General features: G+C 48.0%; 1 protein-coding gene across 2 annotated transcripts; it reads left to right on the forward strand.

Moving 5' to 3' along the window:
- The first annotated feature begins 3,211 nt into the window (after window positions 1-3,211).
- Window positions 3,212-23,899, forward strand: NDUFB3 (NADH:ubiquinone oxidoreductase subunit B3). Of its 2 annotated transcripts, none has more exons than XM_015425524.1 (3): window positions 3,212-3,365; window positions 13,994-14,125; window positions 23,667-23,899. In XM_015425524.1, exons 2-3 carry the CDS (start codon window positions 13,998-14,000, stop codon window positions 23,821-23,823), a joined length of 285 nt encoding a protein of 94 aa, XP_015281010.1. In that variant the 5' UTR covers window positions 3,212-3,365; window positions 13,994-13,997; the 3' UTR covers window positions 23,824-23,899. The 2 variants fall into 2 exon arrangements, with proteins under 2 accessions (XP_015281010.1, XP_015281008.1); XM_015425522.1 differs by having other exon boundaries at window positions 3,213-3,365; window positions 13,997-14,125.
- Window positions 23,900-24,380: the final 481 nt, after the last annotated feature.

Here is a 24,380-nt window from a genome sequence, read left to right on the forward strand (position 1 = left end):
TCCATTTTAGATCTTATGTAAACCTCTGTGAAAACAGCTTTATCCTCAGATTGCTTGTCACTGCCCTGAGAACTGGAGACACTATCCATCTAGCAAATCCTAAAGGAGATACTTTAAACCAAACAGAGACAGACAACACTAACCTAAACATTTTCATGCCCCCCCCAACCTGATTAAACCTCTGATTGTCCTACAATAAAAATGCAGTATCCTAAAACAACTGATGACAGAGAAGATCCCTCTGAATTTCAGAAATCTGACACAAATATGGCAAAACTACTCAGGCTTTACTCCTAAGTAAAATGTAATTGGTTACCCTAATCTGCATGAAGGAAAAACAACAGCAACGGAGTATCGGCACCAATATCCAACACTTAGTGAAAAGATATTTAGAGTATCATTCTGAACCAAAGGCAACAACTGCATACTCAACCCTTACAGCATAGTAGGGAGAGAACAAACTATATAGCCCGGGTGCATAATGCCATATGACTTGCAAGTTAGTAAAATCTTCAGGGGACACCTTAATATAGCTCTTACTCATCACTTTGAATATTTACACACTCCTGAGAAGCAATTACTTGAGGGAATAAGATTACAACCTAATTACTGCATGTCCGCATGCGTGCACACACACAAATGCTGAACTTTCATTTATCTCCCAAAAGAGGTACATACTGAAAGTCCAATCTTATATTAAGGAATCAGTTTTCTAAGTTTTGTACACAGATGTAATTATGGCAGCCTCTTACTTCTAACTTCTGGAGCATCCACAGAGTTACGCGCATACCAGCTGTGTCAGTTTAGTGACGACATCCCTTCCCTCTGTGTGCATACACACACATAACTTACTTCTGAAGGCAAATATCACTGCACACTGTAAAAGCACTGCCATCTGTAGAGATAGAGGTGTTCACTGCTCTTATCAGCGAATGCATTCCCTTTGCGCTCAAAAGCTAATAAATTGCGAAAGGGTGCCAAGGGCCAAACTCAGAAAGCAAAAATCAGTCAGGAGAGGGATTTGGTTTCATTTGGAAAGAGAGTTCTAAGCATCTCATTAAATGGAGAATCAGATCAACAAAGATCAGCACAAAGCACCAACAGAAAGAAGGAATTTGGGGAAGGGCGGGGGAGGCAGTGTGCTACTACTGCTGCAACCGAAAGGATGCAGCCAGATGGCTCATGTCTCTTACGAGAAAAGAGAGGCTTTTTTGTCAAGCATTTCCATCAAAAGGGGCAGCTTCGTTTAATCTTGAAACCAAGTAAGAACCCCAATGACAGCAGTCACCTGTTTTTGATGGGTTGGGGGTGAGCAGCACCTCTAAGGCAAACAGCACCAGGGACTATAGCGAAAGAACCAAATACATATGAAAGCTAAACACTCCCAGGACCAAAACCCTTGGGACAAAAAGGAGCCATCCTCTCCAGCTCTCCTCCCCCCCCCCCCCCCCCGGTATATGAAGGCGGTGGTAAGAAAGGCTACTGTCTGTCTATCCTGTAATGAGGGACACATTCACCAAATAAGGCCGCCAGCTCCAGGTTAGAAAATTCTTGGGAGATTTGGATGTCAGAGTCCAGGGATGTGGGGTTTGGGGAGGAAAAGTACCTCAGCAGGGTGTGACACCCTCAAAAGCAACCACTTTCTCTAGGGGAACTGAACTCTGTTCCCTGGAGACCAGCTGTTCTTCCAGGAGGTCTCCAGACCCCACCTGGAGGCTGGCAGCCCTATCACCAAAAGGGCTGGAGGACAGCTCGTCCTACACCCTGGAGAAGGAAGGAAGGGGTGGAAAGCAAACAGGTGAGGAGAGAGGAAGGAAGGCAAATAGATGTGGAGGGAGAAGAGGAAGGAAGGAAGGAAATAAGGAAGGAAGGAAGGAAATAAGGAAGGAAGGAAGACAAATAGATGGGGAGAGAGAAGAGGAAGGAGAGAGATAGAAAGAAAGCAAATAGATGGAAAGGAGGAGGTAGAAATAAAGCAAATAGATGGGGAGACAAAGGAAAATAGATGGGGAGAGAGGAGAGGAAGGAGAGAGATAGAAAGAAAGCAAATAGATGGAAAGGGGGAGGTAGAAATAAAGCAAATAGATGGGGAGACGAAGGAAAATAGATGGGGAGAGAGGAGAGGAAGGAGAGAGGTGGAAAAAAGCAAATAAATGGGGGGAGGGAAAGGGTGGGGAGAGAAAGAGGTGGAAAGAAAGCAAATAGATGGGGAGAGAGGAAGGAAGGAAGGCAAACAGATGGAGAGAGGAAGGAAGGAGAGAGACAGAAAGAAAGCAAATAGATGGAAGGGGGGAGATAGAAAGAAGCAAATATATGGGGAGAGGAGAGGAAGGAAAATAGATGGGGAGAGAGAAGAGGAAGGAGAGAGGTGGAAAAAAACAAATGAATGGGGAGGGAGGAAAAGAGGTGAAAAGCAAGCAAATAGATGGGGAGAGAGGAGCGGAGCAGAGAAAGAGGATCGGGGGTGCAACGCGTGGGCGCCCGAGGGAGGACAGAGCCACCTCACCCCAGGACGCCTAAAAGAGCAAACCTTAAGACACACGGCCCAAGAATTTCGCCTACAACGCTGCTACCTTTTCTCTCCATTCACCACATCCAGTCCGAAGAGCTCTGGTGAGCTCGAAGGCTTGCACGGAGCTCCCCCCCCGCCGTGGTCCTTGCGCTATGAGTCCCGCATAAGGTCGCAGCCCCGCAGATTTTTCGGGCTGTTTCTCAACAGAAAGGGAGATCCACGAGAGTGGGGGATCCACCGGCGAGCGGGTGCCAAAGGAGAAGAGGGCGAGGAAGCGAAAGCCAGGGGAGGCCAGAAGCGGGGGGGGGGGGGCGCGCTATCTTTGCACCACCACCCCATATGCACAGAACCAAAAAGGGGGGAGAAGAGGCAATTCAGCCCCCCTCCCCAAAAACACCCCCCACAGCTCTTCCTGTATCCCCACCGAGCGCTCACCTCAGTCGCCTCCCCCCGCCGGAGCCCCCGCCACCATCGCTGCTGCCGGCGCCTCCTTCAGCCGCTTCTTCCGACTGGTGCCTCCGGCCCCCTGTCAGCAGCCCCCGACGCAACAAGGCGCCCGCCCATTGGCTACCGGCCCGCCCCCAAGAAGCGCCGCTTTCATTGGCTTTCCCGCCTGCCCACTCAGCGCGCGTGCTCGAAGCTCGCGGGGCCGCCTGACAGGGAAAAGGGGCGGGGCCTGAAATGCCGAGGGGGCGGGGCTTCTGGGCTCGGAAGGGGCCGCTCGGCTTACCTCAGTGCTCGGAGGAACCTTTTGGGGCCGGGTTCGGTTTCCTCGTCGGGAGGTACGGGCACAAGACCGGCTTCCTGTTTCCGGTCGATCTCTGCGTTTGGTGAAGGGTCATTGGTCTGTCAGGTACGCGGGGTTGCAAATCAGTGTCTGTGTTTGCACGTTCATTGGCGTTGCGTGTCTTTTTCTTCTCTCCTGCCTCGTTCGTGCGGGGTTAAGTGTTGGTTTTCACGTGTTAGGAAGGAATGCTCGTTTCCTGCTCTGACCCACGTGCATAAATCGTGGCTTGTCTGTAGTGGTTCTTTAGTCTTTTCTTGAATTCAGTGTCTGTGTGTTAAAAGTGCCGTCATGTCGTAGCCGGCCTATAGTGACCGCTCATGGGGTGTACAAGACAAGAGATGTTCAGAGGTGGCTTGCTTCTGTATAACAGCCCTGGAATTCCTTGCTGGTCTCCCATCCAAATACTGACCAGGACTGAATAACTTGGAGTTGGAAGGGTCTTCCAGAGTCATCTAGTGTAACCCTGCTTAGCTTCAAAGATCAGGCAAGGAGCTTAAGATCAAGGATGTTTTAGTGGCATATGGAGCCCTTGTTTGCAGGAATACACATGCAGCTGCCTTTATACTGAATTAGACCATTGGTCCATCAAGGTCAGTATTGTCTACTCAGACTGGCAGTGGCTTTCCAGGGTCTCAGGCAGAAGTCTTTCACATCACCTACTGAGATGCTGGGGTTTGAACCTGGGATCTTCAGCATGCCAAGCAGATGCTCTACCCCTGAGCCATAATAATTCATTAGGGGACAGGCTGTGGCTCATTAGAAGAACTTCTGCTTTGCAGAAGGTCCCAGGCTCAATCTCCAGTTGAAAGTACCAGGCACTACCGTAGTTAATGTGGTAGACCTCTACCCTGAAGAGCCACTGCCGGTCTGAGTAGATGATGCTTGATGGGACCTGTGGTCTGATTCAGTATAAGGCAGCTTCATGTATTACTGGGGGGAAAAAATGGGGCAACCTGGTGTATGCAGTTCTGCTTGGTTAGGTGATAGGGCAGGGTACAATTGAACTTACGCAGTTTGTAAAATGTATTTATAACCAGTGTTCCCTCTAAGCTGAGTTAGTGTGAGCTAGCTCACAGTTTCTTAGCCTCCGGCTCACACATTTTTGTCCTAGCTCAGGAAGGATGGCTCCAGAACAAACTAACTTATGCCGGAGCCAAATTGCTCGCTCACAACTTTAACGCAAGTAGCTCACAAAGTAGAATTTTTGCTCACAAGACTCCACAGCTTAGAGGGAACATTGTTTATAACCCTGCCTTTCTGTTAAAAAGTAGCATTCATAATAGTCATCAAGGTAGAATAGTAACACAGCACACATTTGTAGGGAATTATTTTATTTTTGGCTGTGTTCAGCATGCTGAAAAAGCTATCTATTTATTATTGTTTGGTGTAGTGGTGAAGTGCATGGACTCTAACCTGGGAGAACCAGGTTTGATTCCCCACTCCTCCACTTGTACCTGGCTGGATGACCTTGGGCAAGCCGTAGTTCTGATAAGAGCTGTTCCTGAAAAAGAGCAGTTTCTGTCAAGAGCTCTCTCAGCCCCACCTACCTCACAGGGTGTCTGGGGTGGGGAGGGGAGTGGAGTGGAAAGGAGTTTGTAAGCCGCTCTGAGACACCTTTGGGTAGTGAAGGGTGGGGTATAAATCCAATCTCTTCTTCTTCTTCCACAAATCTCCAAATGCTGTACTAAATAAACCTGTTTTACAGCTCTTCTGGAAAGCTAAAGGTGGGTGTTTTCCCTGTGTCTTTGGGAAGGCTTCTCCAGTCCATCGGAGTGGTTACAGAATGAGACCACCAACAAGGGTATATATATCTGTGAGAAGGATCTGCTGTGATAAATGGAGTTGCTGCTTGAGTTCCTACAGGTTGCCACATTACAGTGGGGGAAGGAGGAGAAAATGGCTTTTTAAGGGAAATCGGATGTTTGGTCAGCTTAAACACAAACATAGAGCAATACGTGCTCCGGTGCAGGAATAAGGAATCGTATCACTTCTGGAAGCAGTTAAAGGGAAGAAGGCTGCAGTTTATTAAGCGTGTGCATACTGTTGCTCCCTAGAGTTACCAAGGCACATTAGAAAGAAAGCCTTCCACTTCTAACATTCATATAGGTTACAGGATACATATTGATGTTAAATGAATTTAGTTTCTGTTGTGTTCCAACGGAGACAATTGAACGGAGCAGGCTGTCTCCCGAACAGCCGGAGCTTCGCTCCCAGAAACAATAGGCACAGAGGATCCGAGGAGCAGCCTATTGGCTAATCCGGATCCTGAAGGAAGCTTACCAAATGAAGGTTAATGTAAATAAGCCAATCATGAGTGTGTGGGGGGGGGTGTTAGTTTGGGTGCATTTAAGCAGCCCTCGGGCTTGCCCTTGTATCTCAAGTTCTTGAAATCACTAAGCAAAGTATGAGCTGAAATCACTCAACGTTGCGTCAGTCTCAGTACTTATAGTTTCCATTCGCAAAATTTGGGGTGGAGAGTGAAATGTTGCTCATCATTCGTATCACAGTTGTAGCTATACAGTAATTGGATTAGCACTGATAGCACTATCTGTGGAAGAATCTGAATTAATAGACATTTGCTGTAGGATTTTCATAGGCTCTTGTTTCAAAACTGAGATTAACGCTTAAACAGCCTTGTGTCTCGTATGTCTCTGCTGTGGAGGCTCATGTTGATTACATCTAGTTCAGATGGGCCAGAAATGAGGCTGTGTAAGGGGTGGATGGGGGGTGGACATGTGCCCACGTTGCAATTTAGTCTCTGTCAAAGTTTCCCAGGTTGTGAAATTGGGAATCATTTTTCTAAAACTTTAAGAGAATGATTGGTTGCAGTATTGGTTTCTGACTTGAACATGGGAAAAGTAATTAGTAATATAGGTAATTGCAATAGTTTGGTCTTCCATGGGCATCAATGAAAATTGAGTTTGATGTAAAATGAAATGCAGAAAGCTGTATTTATTTACTGTTTCCTTTTTAACCAGCTGTCTGTACATGTATACTTACTACCAGGGGTCATTTTGTAGAAAAAGAGGGGCAGGAGCTCATTAGCATAACTTATTAGCATAACTTATTTGCATATGCCACGCCCCCTGACATCACTGGAAGTGTGTCAGAAGGCAACACCCACCGCTCAGGCTCCACTGGACTTTTTTGGATTGCTAGCTATTGGGGGGGGGGGGACGTGCAGATCTGTCCTCGCAGAGGAGGGAGAGCTTGTGCCTGAATAAAACCTGGTCTTAAAGGTGCCACTGGACTGTTTTGGACTGGGGGGGGGGGCTCTACAACTTACCAGGCTGCTTCTTGCTCTGACTGAGGGCTGCTGAAAGCAGGGGGTGGGGCTTGTTGCATGTACCCGCCCCTCGGCTCTTTACTGCCAGAGCTCCGCTCCTGCAGGAAATGACCCCTGGTTACTACTGAATAACTTGAACAGGAATAATAAAGACTTTTTCTTGTGAGGTGAAGGGATTAGACTTTTGCAAAGAGAGGATAATAATTTAAAAATTGTTTATGCTGCTACCTTAATGTTGTTGACTCAGGTTTCTTACTTGTCTATGCAGGTAAAGCTTTTCCATGCGTTTTTTCTTTGAAATGTTGCATCATTCACAAAACCAGTGGAAACTGCTATGAATTCTGCATTCTATTCACTGGAATATTCTGTACACAAACTGTAACAGGGCGTTTATATTTTCATTTTTCCCAGAATGCAAAAAAAAGTCAAGGTCATGGGGTCTGTTTTTTCCTGGAATTATTTTCCAGAGTTTCAACTAGCATCGTATTTACAATCTAAACAAATCAGAGAATGAAGAGAATTAAAGCTGATTAACTTCCCAGGGAATTTTCTTTTTAAAAGAAAACATAATTAAACAAAATGCACAAATATCTATTATATTAGGGATGACGTTTTAAAAGCTGGAAATCCACAAAAGAATGTGTGTCCTTCCGTTTTGGAACTCACTGATGGCCCTGTTACACTTCCTGCCTCTTTTTATCTATATACGGCCACTGGACCTCATTCACGGAGAGAAGGAAATCAGTACTGTCAAAATCCTAATCACACCCACTCAGTTCTCCATTTCATCCCGATCATGTCCTGCAGCCCCTGCTCTGAAAGCTCTGGATATGGGGTGAGGGCAGATCGAAGTGATACGAGTGAAGCCGAATCCAGCCAATCCAGCCAATAATTTCAGGTGCCTGGTTATCATCATTAGCAGAGGGGAGGATAGAGACCCCTGTTCGTAATGGCCCAGATGTTCATAGTCACCTTGGAAGACATGGACTCAGGAGTCTTTCCTGCATCTGAGGTCCCAGGAAGCAACGTGACCTGGGGCAATATGCTGTAGTGTTTAAGAGCGCACGGACTCTGGGAGAACCGGGTTTGATTCCCCACTCTTCCACATGCAGCTGCTGGGTGACCTCGGGCAAGCCACAGTTCTCTCAGAGCTATTCTCTTACTAGCAGTTCTCAGAGCTCTCTCAGCTTCACCAACCTCACAGGGTGTCTGTTATGGGAAGGGGAAGGGAAGGAGATTGTAAGCCGCTCTGAGACTCCTAGTGAAGGGCAGGGTATAAATCCAATCTCTTCTTGTTCTTACCAGCTCTGTGTAGTGAGAAGGCAAAGAGCCTTAGAATACATTCCTATCCAGAGTTACTCTGGTCTGAGCCTACTGAAATCCATGCACTTAGTCTGGAGTAACACTGCATAAGGTTGCATTAGTAGCTTATATCAGATGTGGATCTGGCCGACACGACTCGAGGCCCCTGTCCAGATAGTCCTTCAGGACTACTAGAAACTCCTACTGGACCTCCTCATAGTGCCGTGCCACCAGTCAGTGGTGCACACACATGCCGGAAGCGGCCTTATACTGAATCCAAGTCAGGTTTGTCTACTCAGACTGGCAGCAGCTCTCCAGGGTCTCAGGCAGAGGTCTTTCGTATCACCTACTTCCTGGTCCTCTTAACTAGGAATGCCAGGGATTGAACCTGGGACCTTCTGCATGCCAAGCTGATGCTGTACCACTGAGCCACAGCCCCTCCCCAATGTGGAACGCCGCAGTCCTCGTACGCTAAGCATTCAGCAGCTGCCCTGCCTTTGGGTCTTGATTTTTATCCGACAGAATTTAAACATCACAGGCCCATCTGCCTCGTGTCTGCCTTTATATATTGTGTTGTCTCTGAACCTGTGTATGCTTTGGAGTCATGAAAAAAAAAGACATACTCAGGATTTGGAAGCCACACAGACTCTCTTCGCCCACACAAATTGGCTGCTCTGCGTGTACTTTTGGTTCAGAGGAACAGCCTGTGTAAAGTGGCCCTTAGAAGCTCCCTGTTCTGTTCAGTCACAATATCCTAACAATGAAAACCCATTTAATGAAATAATCAGTGTCCCTGCAGAGCTGATGACAACTTTCCAGCGAAGGATCTTTTGGCACGGAATCGGTACCCCGGGGTTTGCGCTGATTTCCTATCATCATCTGATGACGTCAGTTTGGACAAAGTCTTTAATGGTTTAGCCCTCAGTGACTTTAGACACACACCCCCATAGCAGCTTAACTGCCTTTGAGGTTGCCTTAAGATACTTTTAATAAGGTAATCTATATGGCAGGTTCAGATCTCCAGGATGTGCAGGAAAGCATTCTGTGTATGGGTTCGCAGTAGCTTTTGGAAATACCCAGGTCTATGAAGCAAAGACTTGTTGAGTTAGCACAAGAATTGCCTTGCTGAGTCAGACCCACTTCATTTATAGCCCGACGTCTCCCCCAACAGGGACGCAAGGCAGCTTGCATCGTTCTCCACTCTTCCATTTAATCTTTACAACAACCCTGTGAGGTAGACCAGGCAAAGAGTACATGACGGGCCCAAGGTCAACCAGCAAGCCCATAGCCAGGATTTTGCAGCTTGTGGGGCAAATTGTTTTCTGGTGGGGCTGAAGTTCTCAGTGCAAAAAGAAAAGCCATGTAGCCAATAGAAATATGTTACCAGGATAGATCTCTAAACTGGAAGCAGTCAACCACTTTAGGTGACAGTTCTCAGCTGCTGCAAGTTAATCACTTCTGCCAGCCTAAGCAGCAAATCTGAGAAAAAGCTGGCAGGTGGGGGTGATGACTTCTATAGTCAAGAAAGCTAACAGTTAGGCAGAAACACTCTCTTAAAGGAGACCAGTTTCTTGACACAAAGTTAGAAGGGGTCCTAGAGGTCACCTACTCCAACCTCCCTTGCTCAGTGCGGGAATTAGTCAACGGCAGCTCCCCACTCTGCTTAAAGGAGCGCACACCTTTTAAAAAAGTTTTAAAGTGATCGGGGGGAAGCATTTACAGGGGAAATTCTTGTGGGGCTGTGCCTTTAAGAAAGGGGGCAGAGCCCCCCAAAGCCCCACCATAGCTACAGGCCTGTCAACCAGTGAGCTTCTGTGGCTGTGCGGGGATCCCAATATTGGTCTCTCCATCCTAGTCTGCTACTCTAACCGCTGCACCACCCTGGTTGATTCTCACAACTTTGTGAATTCAAATGCTGCTAACCCCCCCCCCCCCAAACAGTAGCATGTTGGCTGGAGTATATTTACATTGGGGTTGGAGGTGGGAGCAGGATCTTGAGAATGCAGCTCCTTCGGCTGGTACTGCCTATTTTCTTTCCAGGTCCGTCCTGGAATGAATGTTGGTTTGGTAGAATCACTAGAGATCGAAGTCCAAAGGCCAGAGTACAATAGCAGTGACTCTTCCAGCCTTCCTCCAAGGTATTTACATAACCCGTAGCTTGGTGACAAAGGGGACTAGAGGATTAGAAGGTACGCTTGTAGGTATTGAAGTTTTGAGTCCAGTGGCACAAAGTGTAATTCTGGGTATCAGCTTTCATGGGCATGCACACTTCTTCAGATACACTGAAATGCAAAACATTGAAATACAGTGAATTGAAACTTCAGTGTATCTGAAGAAGTGTGCATGCCCACGAAAGCTGATACACAGCATTAAACTGTGTTGATCTTAAAGGTGCCACCGGACTCAAATTTCGTCCTGTCGCTTCAGACCAAGGCGGCTACCCACCTGAGTCTATCTTTATAGCTTGTACATATTGTGAGCACCAATTGGAGCACTTTGTTCTGTTCTTGTAATCTCTAACATGGATAACTCAGCGGCGCCTGGACTCCTGCTGGGGGGAAAGACAGCAGGGGAAATGTTTGCTGCTTCTTTTGTACGGCAGCATAAAACGTCATCCTGTATTCAGACACAAAAAACCACTTACACAAGCATTAGAAAGCTTGTCAGACTTCTGAATGCCAAACGGCCGTCTGCGGCTTATTAAAGTTCCCCTTGCAAATACGGATCCCGACCTGTCAAAAGAACAGGCAGACGTTAGTTTGCCTTACTTTGAGTCGTGTGGTTCCAGGGCCCCCTGGTCCCTCAGTGGCTTTCCCGCGCGCTTCTCTTTGCTGCCGACGAGTGGAGATGCTCAAGTCCGTAGGCCCTCTTTTATATTAATCAATTCTTTTATGTACAGATCTGGAGGATGACTAATGCGAGTCAGAACATCTTGTTCGCAGCCAGTTTGCTTCATGATTTTGCACAGCAGCCCCTTTGCTTGGATTTCGGTCCTGGAAAGGCGAAATCAATTGTGACTAATAAAATATGGAAATGCAGCCCAATCACCAAGTGGCACTGCTGAATAGATAATGTATCTGGGAAACGGTGGCTTTCTTCTCTCCTTGGTCTGAAATCTGTTCCGAGAGACAGAAAAAAAAAATTTTTTGAGGGAGGGGTGTAATGCAGAAGCCATTTCCCTCGGCTCTGTTTCTGCCTCTAGCATAACCCCCCCAACCAAAACCAAGGCAAGACTATGCAGATACAGCAACAGGTTTAATTCTCAATGGCTCCTGTTTTATTGAGACAAAGTAATATAGGACATATTTCCCCGGACTCTGTGTCTGGCTCTAGCATCGGGGTCCCAAACGTGCCCAGGAGTACTATGGCACCTGCCAACGCCTTTCTGGCACCCAGCAAATGTATTAGTAAAGGTAAAGGTTTCCCTCGCTCGAAATCCAGTTGAACCGAACTCTAGGGATGCGGTGCTCATCTCCGTTTCCAAGCCAAAGAGCCAGTGCTGTCCAAAGACGTTTCCGTGGTCATGTGGCCGGCATGATTAGACGCCGAGGTGCACGGAACGCTGTTACCTTCCCACCGAAACGGTACCTGTTTATCTTCTTGCAATTTCTTGCTTTCGAACTGCTAGGTTGGCAGGAGCTGGAACTAGAGATGGGAGCTCACTCCATCATGCGGCACTCGGGTCTCGAACTGCTGAACTACCGACTTTCTGGTCTGCAGTTCAGGGTCTTAACCACTTGAGTGGGGCCAAAGTGGGGCTTTTGCCCAGCAAGGCTTCTTCTTCTTTTTAAATAACTTTATTTTAAAAACCGTATATACAAAATAACATACAACCTCTAGACAGTCACCAAAACAACATTTTCATATCTGTTGCTTGTCTGCAAGTAAACCAGAGATCTGTTGAAGAAATGACATATCTTGATACAATGTATTTTTGGGAAGTATATCTTTTTCAGTTATATATTGAACTACAGGAAACCATACTTCAACAGACTTAGTGGTGGAATTATTTACTTGGGTATAATTAACTGTCTCTGAGATTTTACTCATGATAAAGTAGTCCCAGAGTCAAGCTCGCCACTGTTCGATCGTAGGTATTTTTCTTATCTTTCCACATAGCTGCCAATGTAATTCTGGCTTCTGATTGACCACTGGAGATCTGATTGGCTGTGGAGATTTTTTTTAAAAGTTGCTTTGGTCACAGCTGCCACGACAGCACAAAGATCCTCACTGTAGGACTGAAGGTAAGCTGCGGCAGCCATTTTGTAGCTGGCTCCACCTCACATGGCAGCCATTTTGTGGCTGCACCCACGTTATGTCCGAATTCCAGATGTGCCCACAGGCTCAAAAAGGTTGGTTGGCAGCCCCTGCTCCAGTGTAACCAGAACGATCATTCCAAAACCAAGGCAAGACTTACCAGCTACAGTAACAGGCTTAATTCTCCATGGCTTTTGTTTTATAGAAGAAGAGGAGGAGGAGGTTGAATTTATACCCCACGCTTCACTCAGAGTCTCAAAGCGGCTTACAACATAAGAACATAAGAGAAGCCAATGTTGGATCAGACCAATGGCCCATCCAGTCGAACACTCTGTCACACAGTGGCCAAAAATACCAGGTGCCATCAGGAGGTCCACCAGTGGAACCAGAACACTAGAAGCCCTCCCACTGTTGCCCCCCCCCCCCAAGCACCAAGAATACAGTGCATCACTTGCCCCAGACATAAGAACATAAGAGAAGCCAATGTTGGATCAGGCCAATGGCCCATCCAGTCCAACACTCTGTCACACAATGGCCAAAAATACCAGGTGCTTACAATCTCCTTTCCCTTCTCCTACACACAACAGACACCCTGGGAGGTAGGTGGGGCCGAGAGACCTCTGAGAGGACAGCTCTGAGAAAACTTGCGACTCACCCAAGGTCACTCCAGCAGCTGCATGTGGAGGAGCGGGGAATCAAACCCGGTTCTCCCAGATCAGAGTCCACCACTCCTAACCACTACACCAAACTGGCTCTCTTTGGGACAAAGTAAACTGATTGGAGATAGGAAAACATCCCCCTCTCCTCAACAAACTGAGATCACTAGAGACAACACTCCCTTCTCCAACATCATCTCCAAGTTTACCTCTGTCTGGGTTTTTTTTTAGTATAAATGCATAGCTGTAATCAGTGCGGGTGGGGGACATACCTGGCTGCAGGTAAAGCTTTCCCTGCCCACAGATGAGTTTACCCTCCACTGGGCGAGACCACATGAGAGTCCTGTAACAGACAGCCCTATTCCAGCACTCTTGGTCTGCCTCATTGAGGGGCACCTTGCTAGGCTGTAGATGTTTAAAGAAACTCTGTCATGTATTTTACTCCTATACATCCTATTTATTGCGTTCTCCACTGTAGGACAGAGCAATAAAAGGAGGGGGGGTCCCTTCTTCCTGTTTTCTCTCTGCTCCACACCTGTGTCCCTTGCCTAGTCCAGCTGAAGAGAGCCACAGTAGAAATTTATCACTGGCTGGATCAGGTTGCACATCTCCGCTTCGTTGCTGTCCGTTGCATGCGCCTCCAAGAGCGTGTGCAGCTGAAAATAGTGTTGATTGACTGCAACAATGTGTGGATACACCTCCCATTCATTCCAGTCCTCCACACAGCAGCCCACCCTGCTACTGCAGGGCCAGTTTGGTGTAGTGGTTAGGAGTGCGGACTCCAGTCTGGGAGAACCAGGTTTGATTCCTCACTCCTCCACATGCAGCTGCTGGTGTGACCTTGGGTCAGTCACAAGTTCTTTCAGAGCTCTTCTCTCAAGGGCAGTCCTCGAAAGAGCTCTCTCAGCCCCACCTACCTTCTAGGGTGTCTGCTGTGGGGAGGGGAAGGGAAAGGAGATTGTAAGCCGCTCTGAGACTCCTTTTGGTAGTGAAGGGCAGGGTATAAATCCAATCTCTTCTCTCTGTCTTCTCTCTTCTTGAGCAACTCCTAGCAGGCCAAGGGGAGATGTGTTCTGCCTTTCCCATTTATTTTATAAAGATGACTGCCATATATCAATGAAAGACATTGTGAATGCTGCCTGGCTTTAATGCTGCCTGTCTTTCCTGTCTTTAATGCTGCCTGTCTTTCCTAGCAGCATGGGGCATGGCCACGAGCATGGCAACATTGATTTTCCGGACTACAAGCAGTGGAAGATAGAAGGGACTCCCCTTGAGGATGTGCAGAAGAGGTTGGCCCGGCGAGGTCTCAGGGATCCGTGGCTTCGGTAAGAGCTTGCCTAAATGCTGCCTTTCACTTGGTCTGATATGTTAGCGTAGCTTTTCTTTACTAGGCTAAAAGGTTGGAGAACCCATCAGAACTGTTGTTCAGATTTTCAGTTTGGGACTACAGTCCAGTAAGACGCTTAGGCACGCGCGTCAGGGTTTTCGATCTCAGCATCGGCAGTTCCTTCACCTGCGTCGGAGACAGCTTTTGAGGTCGCCTTACTTTCAAAATCAGCTTATCAAGAAACTTGCAGGGCAGTTGTCAGGAAGCCTGAGGACCTGCTGTGTGTGTGTGGCTTTTAAAAAATGTGTTTGGACGTGGCTCCTAGGAGCCGGACATTCAGTTCAGAGCATCACGGGTACCGTCTGCCATTTTGTGGTCGTATGGGACTGGGAGTTCACACTTCTTCCATCGCTGAATTCCTGCTTGAGGTCCAGTTTCCCCATAAAGGGGTGGCGAGGGCCTACGTTTCAACCTATGCGTTGACTTTCATAGCTCATGAGAAGCATCATGTCGTTTTCCTGGAAGGGACATTCTCAGGGCTTTTTTGGTAGAAAAAGCACAGCAGGAACTCATTAGCATAACAGGCCACACCCAACAGCAGAAATGTATTAGCATATTAGGCCACACCCCTGACAGAGCAGCTCATTAGCATATTATGCCACACCCCACATGTTACCAGAAGTGTGGTCATCCGGCCTCACACACCTTTTGCTTCTTATTCTGTTTACCTTGTTTGTTGTCAAAACCCAGGGCCTTTTTTTTGTAGCAGGAACTCCTTTGCATGTTAGGCCACACACCCCTAATGTGGCCAATCCTAATGAGTTCCTGCTGTTGGGTGTGGCCTATTATGCTAATGAGTTCCTGCTGGGCGTGGCCAACTTGGGAGCCAGCCGGAATTCCGTTCCTGTGCGTTCCTGCCCAAAAATAGCCCTGGACATTCTTATGTCCGCATTGAAGCCTATGGCCTGCACACTTTTTTTGGTTTCATAAAGTGTTCCACGGATTACTAAAGTAGGGGTTTTCCGTTACAGAATTACCTGTATGAGAGATTTCCCAGGCATGATAGTCCAAAGCTGTAGCAGTCAAGTATTTAACATCCAAAAAAATATGTGAAGTACCAAAGCGACTGACATCATAGGGCCAATGCAGATGTTCCCAGGCTGAGGGCAGTTCCTCTTGGGTTTCTTTGACTACCGGAAAGCCCTTTTCACTTAGCTTTTAGAGCCGGCACCTCACTAGACACCCCGATCCGGATGGCCCAGGCTAGCTTGATCTCATCAGATCTCAGAAGATAAGCAGGGTCAGCCCTGCTTAGTATTTGGATGGGAGCAGGGCTATTTTTGAGCAGGAACGCACAGGAACGGAGTTCCGGCTGGCTTCAGAGTTGGCCACACCCACTACAGCCAAAATCTCTGCATGCATGGCTACAGAGGGAAGGCCTGGAGAGTGCCCCCCCCCCCAGCGACTCCGAAGTGGGCAGGCCGGGGGGGGGCCCTGGAAGGATCGGGGAGGCATTTAAGGGCCAGCTTGCCTGGCATCCCGCAGCCGTGGGGCAACTGGGCAAGTCAAGGGAAGACATGGGGGTGTGGCCTAATATGCTAATGAACTGTGCTGTTGGGGTGTGGCCTATTATGCTAATGAGTTCCTGTTGGGCTTTTTCTACAAAAAGAGCCCTGGATGGGAAACCTCTCAGGAAGCCCAGGGTTGCTGCACAGGGGCGGGCAATGGCAAACCGCCTCTGTTCACCTCTTGCCTTGGAAACCCTATGGGGTCGCCATACATTGACTTTACACTACCACCCATGTAGAGACTCTCTATCGCCTCTGTTGGCGAAAGTTTGCTTCCAGTGATGAAATTGTTTAACTTACTCTGCAAATCCATGCATACTTTGAAAACTGGGTTTCAGAAATCTGCTTCCCATCCAGCTAGGGTTAACAGCTCTGGGTGGGGAAATTCCTGGAGATTTGGGGGTGGAGCCTGGGGAGGGCGGGGTTTGGGGATGGGAGGGACTTTAACAGGGTATAATGCCACAGAGTCCACCCTCAAAGCAACCATTTCCTCCAGGGGAAACTGATCTCTATATAGCCTGGATATGTAATAGCAGGAGATCTCCGACCCCACTTGGAGGTTGACAACCCTACATCCAGGAAGTCCCCCTCCCTTGAAGAACTGGGAACTCAGAGAGAAAGTAGAAGCTGCGCATAAGAGCAGCCATACTGAATTAGATCAGTTCGGTATAAGCTTTCAAGAGTCAAAGCTCCCTGTACCCCAGAAAGCTTGCTGGTCTGTAAGTTGCAACTGGACTCGAATGTAGCCATGAAACTTCAGTCCCAATAGGGCTCCCCTCAGCACTCTCTTTGTGGATCGGATCATCGGTCCATCTATTCCAGCCTCCTCCTTCGCACAGCAACCAGTCAGATGTCCCTAGGAGACCCACAAACAGGGAACCGAGGCCAAAGCCTCCTTCAGTTGCTGCCTCCCAGCGCGGGTATTCGGAGGGGTTACAGCTTCTGAACTTAGAAATCCCACTTTGTCGTCACGGTTAACAGCTACCGATGGACTTTTCTCCCATGTATTTATCTTAATACCCTCTTGTAAAGCCAGCTAACCCAACACTACATCCCATGGCAGTGAATTCTACAGGCCAGGCGCTCTTTGAAGGAATACTTCCTTTTGATTGTCCTCAGCCCATCAGCTTCACCGGGTGCCTGCAAGTTTTAGTATTATAAGAGGGGAAGAAAAACATTCTCTGTCCACTTCCTAGGCTTCCCAATTGCCCAGGCCTGACAGACAAGTCCCAGCCTCAATTGCCCGTCCTTAAGAAACTGAGGAGGAAAAAATGGCCCTCATAGCGATGCTCTAGGAATTTATGCTGATCTCTGTGGTCTTTACCATAGAGATATGGGAAAATACCTGCGGCTTCACCTGAAAATGACCTTGTATCCTGACCAAACTCCACTCTCTCTAGAGACCCCTCCCTCAAACCTCCCAGCATTTGCCTAGGCAGCACTAGGGTTGCCAGGTCTGGGTTGGAAAACACCTGGAGACTTTGGCATGGCACGATGCCATAGAGTCCCCCCTTCAAAGCAGCCATTTTCTCCAGGGGAGCTGATCTCTGTCAGCTGGAGATCAGTTGCAAAAGCAGACGATCCCCAGGCCCCACCTGGAGGCTGGCAACCCTAGGCAGCACTGGGGACCGATCCTCACCCCGTGCAAAATTGTATAGCCTTTATCATTCCCCCCCCCCCTTTGTGTCATCTTTCTCTAAACTAGAAAGCTCCACACTCGGTAGCCATGCTTCAAAAAGATGCTCCTCCAGCCCACTGGAAATGTTGATGGCCCCTTTGGATGCTTTTCCCCAGCACAGCTGTCTCCTTCTTGAGATAACAGCAGCCAGAACATCTTGGTTGCTAGAAGGGGAATGATTTTCCCCATGGGAGAGGCCCGAGCTGCCCAGAAACAACCTCCCCTCCCCCAAGTGCTTGAACTACTTCAGAAGTCCCCAGCCTTTTTGAGCTGGTGGGCCCCCTCTGCAATGCTGACATAGCGGGGTGGGCACAGCCCCAAAATGGCTGCCAAAGAAACCTGCTGCAGGAGGTGGAGCCAAACACAAAGTGGCCACTGCGGTTACACAGGGAGGATCCTTGTGTTGTGGCGGCAGCTGCTGCCGAAGCAAGGTTTTTAAAAGCCCGCACAGCTAATCAACTCTCCAGCGGCCAATTGGAAGTCTTGCTGGGCACCAGGAAAAGTGTCGGCGGGCACCGTGGCACTCACAGGTATCCCTTTGGGGACCCATGCACTCAGGCCCGTAGCCAGGATTTTGCGGCTTGTGGGGCAATTTTTTTTCCTGGTTGGGCTGAAGTTCTCAGTGCAGAAAGAAAAGCCATTTAGCCAATAGAAATCTGTTACTAGGCTAGATCTCTAACTTGCAAGCTGTCAACCACTTTAGTTGACCGTTCTCAGCTGCTGCAAGTTAATCACTTCTGCCAGCCTAAGCAAGAGTTCTGAGAACAAGCTGGTAGGTGGGGGTGATGACTTCTGTAGTCCAGAAAGCTAACACTTAGGCAGAAAAACTCTCTTAAAGGAAACCAGTTTCTTGACACAGAGTTAGAAGGGGTCCTAGAGGTCACCTACTCCAACCCCCTTGCTCATTGCTGGAATTAGTCAACTACGGCACCCCACTCTGCTTAAAGGATCGCAGGACTTTTAAAAAAGTTCTAAAATGATTGGAAAAAGCATTTACAAGAGAAATTCTTCTGGGGATGTGCCTTTAAGAAAGGTGACAGAGCCCCCCAAAGCCCCACCGTAGCTACTTAATTACAAAACTGTACTTAATTACAAAGTGCTGTATTTTAGGAGGCCTCCGAAGCAGCTTTCCTAGCTCTGCTCGGAGCAGGCAACAAAGAACATTCCTTTTTAGACCAATCCTGATCTCTTCCACAGCTACGATGGGGGGGGGATATGCCCTGTCTATTAAACGGTTCACTGACATTGGTGTAATGCTGCATAATGTTTTGTCCTCAGAGGCCCTGAGCGCCAGAGTCTTCTGCATCTGGTAATCCTAGCGGTACATTTCCCTATTAGAGCGCTGAGCAATCTGGCTCCCAAATATAACTTATTCATGTGTCTCTTCAAATCAATTGAATCCGTGGGGGAGCAGCCGGTCTTACGGCCCTGAAGTTCTGTATCTAAGATCACTCGCTTCTGCCACACCACGGCTGCCCGGCCACCTCTATAGAATTTGTTCATTGATTAGCAGAAACGTGGCACTGGAAAGGCGGCTAAGCTCCAGGTGGCCGTCTCCTAATGGAACTGTTTCTCCGATGGAATATTTTTCATCAGCAGGCAGTATCCTCCACATAGAGAAGCATAAGGCAGATTTCCATTACTCATAGACTTTATCAGTGGTGACATAATAGTGCCCTGATTTGCGTGGCCCAGGCTAAGATCTTCTCAGATCTTAGAAGCTAAGTGGGGTCAGACCTGATCCAGGTGGTCAGCCGTGTCGGTCTGAAGCAGTAGAGCAAATTGAGAGTCCAGAGTGGCACCTTTAAGACCAACATAGGTTTATTCAAGGTATGAGCTTCCGTGTGCATCCACACTTCTTCAGATACACTGGAATGGTAGGTAAGGTTCAGACTTGCAGGCAGGGGCTGAGCAGCAAATTAACATGTAACATAGAATCGTAGAGTTGGAAGGGACTTCCAGGGTCATCTAGTCCAACCCCCTGCACAATGCAGGAAATTCACAAATGCCTCCCCCACACACACCCCCAGTGACCCCTGCTGGAATAGATATCAACACTTTTCCTAGGTATTGTTCAGTGTTTTGGACTTCTGGTCCTTCCTCAGGAACAAAAAGCCACTACAGGAAGTCTCATTGCAATTTCTTAACAGGCAAACTTTATTCAGTTTCTATATGGGCCAGGTCTCCTAAGCTTTAGAAAGCACCTACCAAGGTTGCTATTATGTAAGTTGGACCAAACATGGGAGACATGGACCAGAAGTCCGAAACACTGAACAATACCTAGGAAAAGTGTTGATACCTATACCAGACTTCATTGTTTGCCCTTTGAGAAATTTCTATTCTGGACTTTGTTCTTTCCCTTTGGGATATTGTGGACTTTTGTATTTTCCTATGATGGATTACATGTGTTGAATTACCTTTGTGTTGAAGTCTCTTTTTGTTAACTTTGGTGCGGGTTTGTGCAGTACACAGTTGTTATTTGCTTTTTTGGGGGCCATTGTTTACCGAACACTGTTTTATTGTTGTTGCTGTTAACCCTACAGAGTTGCCATAAGTTGACTGTGACTTGGCACTTTCCAGTACCGCAGACTTGACAGTGGACTCCTAAATGGAGTCCCACCCTTTTAAGTCCATTGAAGTCAACAGGCTTGGAAACGTCAAGGTAGGTAGCCGCGTTAGTCTGTCTGCAGCAGCAGAAAACAGCAGAAGTCCAGGAGCACCTGAAAGACAGACAAAATTTCTGGCAGGGGAGGAGCTTTCCTGACTCACGGCTCACTTCTTCAAATACACTGCTTTGGACTGCACTCCCATTAGTCAGGTGTCTGTGCTTGTTATATGGCTAACATTAATGGAGTCTGAACGTCGGGTACCGAGTGAACTACATAGACCTCCCATCAGAAAGGATGCGGTAATGTCTGTGTTAAAAGTTTGACTTTGGACAGTCTGAACAAACGTTCCCCTGGCGGCCTTAAAACCTATGAAGAGCTGTGCTTTTAGAGACTGCTCCCGAGACTCAGCGATGGTAGAAGACAGATATGGGAAATTATAGGGTCGTATATTGTAAAGCGTTGTATAGGGAGCGCTGGGGATTCCCGCTAGAAACCACAGGCCATAAACAACGACGCATACATAAAATCCACAGTTCGGTGACGGAACACACAGAGGAGCTTTTCTACCCTCCAGAATCTCGCCCATTCATTTCTGCGAGTCACCAAATAAGCAGAGTTCACTGGCAGCATCCAAATGCTTATGCAGATTTCCAGGGTAGCTTGCAAACACAAAAACAAGTGTGTGTAAAGCATACCATGAAAAACACACTTCTCTTAGAATCACAGAGTTGGAAGGGACCTCTGGGGTCATCTAGCCCAACCCCCTGCACAATGCAGGAAATTCACAAATACCTCCCCCACACACACACAGGGACCCCTGCTCCATGCCCAGAAGATGGCAAAAAAACCTCCAGGGTCCCAGGCCAAACTGGCCGGGAGAAAAATTGCTTCCTGACCCCAAAGTGGCGATCAGCATTTCCCTTAATCTTAAAATGGCGTGTAAGAAAGGGCCACAAGAACTAAAAACAGTAACCAAAACAGAAGCCATAAGTTGTTTCCTATCGATAGGAGTCGGCAGCATAGGACAGGTGAAAGTCGTCTGCACACCTGAATGTTGTTTCCATCCTCTTTTGTGCAAGGGAGACTCCGCCAATCTCCCATGTGATCTCCACATTAAAATACAAGAAAAACAAGACAAGTCCATTCGACTCTATTGTAGCGGACCAGCTACCAAAAGAGCACCTCATAAGTCAATGTTCCCTCTAAATTTTCCCTCTACTGAGCGGAGCAGTTCACATCCTGAGCAGAATATAACTGCTGTAATCTTTAAGTGGCCATGCAAGACCCTGCACGGCTCCAAATTACCGCTGGGCGGGGCTTCCAGTGTTAATGACTGGCCGCTCACGTGCACAGCTTAGTGGGAACACTGCTCATAGTACCAGCTCAGATTAGAAAGAACTCTTTAAAAAGTCAGCAGTTCTGTCTTTTAATCTTTTTCTAAGCTGCTGTGTTACTTCGTATTTGAGCGGTTATAAGAACCGGTGTGTATATGTCAGCATACCGCAGCAATAACCCCCAAGTCAGCAGTGACTACAGTTAGCTACAATACAGTTGTCTGTTTGTTTGTTTAATTTGTATTCTGCCCTCCCCGCTGTGGCAAGCTCAGGGTGTCTTACAGAATATATATATATGTTAAAACAAGACATGTTAAAACACAGAAAATTGAATTAAAACCACAACATATAAATTTTAGGTATTAAGGAACATAAGTATTAATAAAAGATGGCGGCGTTCTCTCAGCATCCAGATGGTCAACTACCACCATAATCCGGGTTCTTGCCAGGCTGTTATTGAGTTAGTGCTGCGATGTTGAAAAGCAGCTCCTGATTGAAAGTCTAGTGAAAGAGCTCCATTTTACAGGCCCTGCGGAACTGTAAAAGGTCCCGCAGGGCCCTGATCTCCTCCTGGAGCTCATTCCACCAGTACGGGGCCGCCACAGAAAAGGCCCTGGCCCTCGTCGCAGCTACCCTGGCTTCTTTAGGGCCTGGGAGAGCCAGACAATTTTGGGACCCTGATCTTAGTGCTCTCTGGGGGACATACTTTACGCACTCCACTCCACAGCCTGTTAATCTAAAAAAGAATGTGCACTTCAGGCATATGAATCAGGGCCTTCTGCAGGTAAAGGTAAAGGTTCCCTTGCTCGAAAGCCAGTCGAATCTGACTCTAGGGTTGCGGTGCTCATCTCCGTTTCAAAGCCGAAGAGCCAGCGCTGTCCGAAGACGTTTCCGTGGTCATGTGGCCGGCATGACTAAACACCAAGGCGCACGGAATGCTGTTACCTTCCCACCGAAGTGGTCCCTATTTATCTACTTGCAATTTCTTGCTTTCGAACTGCTAGATTGGCAGGAGCTGGAACTAGAGACAGGAGCTCACCCTGTCTTGCGGCACCCGGGTCTTGAACTGCTGAACTACTGACCTTCCACAGCCTGCAGTTCAGCGTCTTAACCACTTGAGCCACCTCAGCTGCAAATGGGCAAAATCAGCAACTGCCCGTACAGGTGCCTTCTCCGTGGTGGCCCCCGCTTTGTAGAACGGTCTGCCTAAGGAGGTCAGGAAGGCTCCCCCTCTCCCGGCTTCCCACAAACTATGCAAACCTGAATTATTCAAGATGGTTCTATGCAGGCAATAGCGTAGCACTGTACAAAATGATTCACAAAATTACTTGGACAAATTACCAGGGACCGTGTGGTCTATACTACTTTGTACAGCTTGCCGTAAGTTGGAGCCCACTGTGTAATCTTGCATCATTTAATGTGTCATGTTAACACTTCCCCTGACCTGGACAGCCCAGGCAAGCCCAATCTTGTCAGATCTCGGAAGCCAAGTAGGGCCGACCCTGGCAAGTGCTCGGATGGGAGACCTCCAGAGAATACCAGGGCCAGGAGGCCGGAGGCAGGCAATGGCCAGCCACCTCTCTGAATGTCCCTTGCCTCCCAGCCCCACTAGGGGTCGCCAGAGGTCAGCCATGACTTCCAGGCACGCACACACACAGATACCAAAAAAAACATGTCATGTTAAATGCTTAATGCTTTGCTTCAGTTCTGGGGTTTTCCCCCCAGTGTTCCCTCTAAGCTGAGTTAACGTGAGCTAGCTCACAGCTTTTTAGCCTCCAGCTCACACATTTTTGTCTTAGCTCGAGAAGGCTGGCTCCAGAGCCAACTGATTTATGCAGTTGCCAAATGGCTCGCTAACAACTTTAATGCCAGGAGTTCACAAAGTAGAATTTTTTGCTCACAAGACTCCACAAGCTTAGAGGGAGCCCAGTTCCCATTTCATTGTTTACTGATTGTCCCATCCCGTTGATTTGTATTGACTCACTTTGCATAATCCATCTTGAGTCCCAGAGGAAAAGTCAGACTATAAATAACGCAAGTAAATAAATTTGAAACCCGGCGCTTTAACATATATGCAGTTTTCCGGGGCGGGGGGGGAGGTACGCATTGTTGGAAAAGCGGTACTGCGTGGGGTGTGCAAATGCATGTTGTCGCATTGATCTCACAGAAGGATAGGACTCGGAAGTGACAGCATTGACCATGATAGTCAGTTATCCTCAGAGCCCACGGTTTGAAACACCCGTGTTTGCAACGCAGCTTCAGGGCATTGGTTTGGACACGTACGCCGCCGGCGGGTGAAGTGGCAGGATCTGAAATCCTCATCCATCTTTTGTCTTTGGTTCCTCTCCAGCAATGAAGCGTGGAGGTACTACGGCGAATACGCCAAGCCCAACACTTTAATGGGAGCCCTCTTCAAAGGATTCAAATGGGGATTCGTGGCCTTCGTGGCCTCTCTTGCGGTGGAGTACGCATTCTTCCCTCCAAAGAAAGACGAGGGGCATCACTGAAGATCGGAACGCCCCTTCTTCCCCCCCCCCTCCTGTGTGTTCTGACGCGCGCATTAAAACATTTAGGAGACATAAATATTGGTGTGTTGTCGTTCTTCAAGGGGCAGGAGGGGTTGAGGTTCCGTCAGAAGAGTCTCTGGTGAACAGAGGGAGATTGGAACCGATGCTCTATTATTTCTGTTGCATTTTCTTGAACCCGAGCCCGGGAGAGGAACTAGAAGACTGATTTAGACCGGCCTCCTGCTTATGGTACTGCCCCGAAGTCTCTTGCCCCTGGTAGTAGAGCCAGTTTGGTGTAGTGGTGAAGTGCGCGGACTCTACTCTGGGAGAACCAGGTTTGATTCCCCACTCCTCCACATGCAGCTGCTGGATGACCTTGGGCGAGCCCTAGTTCTGGCACAGCTGTTCTTGACAAAGAGCAGTTTCTGTCAGAGCTCCCTCAGCCCCACCTACCTCACAGGGTGCCTGTTGTGGGGAGGGGAAGGGAGAGGCGTTTGTAAGCTGCTCTGAGACTCCTTTGGGTAGTAAAGGAAGGACGGGGTATAAATCCAATCTCC

Source organism: Gekko japonicus, unplaced genomic scaffold, assembly GCF_001447785.1.
Source record: "Gekko japonicus isolate JY-2015 unplaced genomic scaffold, Gekko_japonicus_V1.1 scaffold604, whole genome shotgun sequence".
NCBI classification, from domain to species: Eukaryota; Metazoa; Chordata; class Lepidosauria; order Squamata; family Gekkonidae; genus Gekko; species Gekko japonicus.

Coding starts and splice junctions, on each gene's coding strand:
- NDUFB3 (XM_015425524.1), top strand. CDS start 13,998: ATGGGGCATGGCCACGAGCATGGCAACATTGATTTTCCGGACTACAAG. Junction 14,126..23,666: donor CTCAGGGATCCGTGGCTTCG/GTAAGAGCTTGC, acceptor GTTCCTCTCCAG/CAATGAAGCGTGGAGGTACT.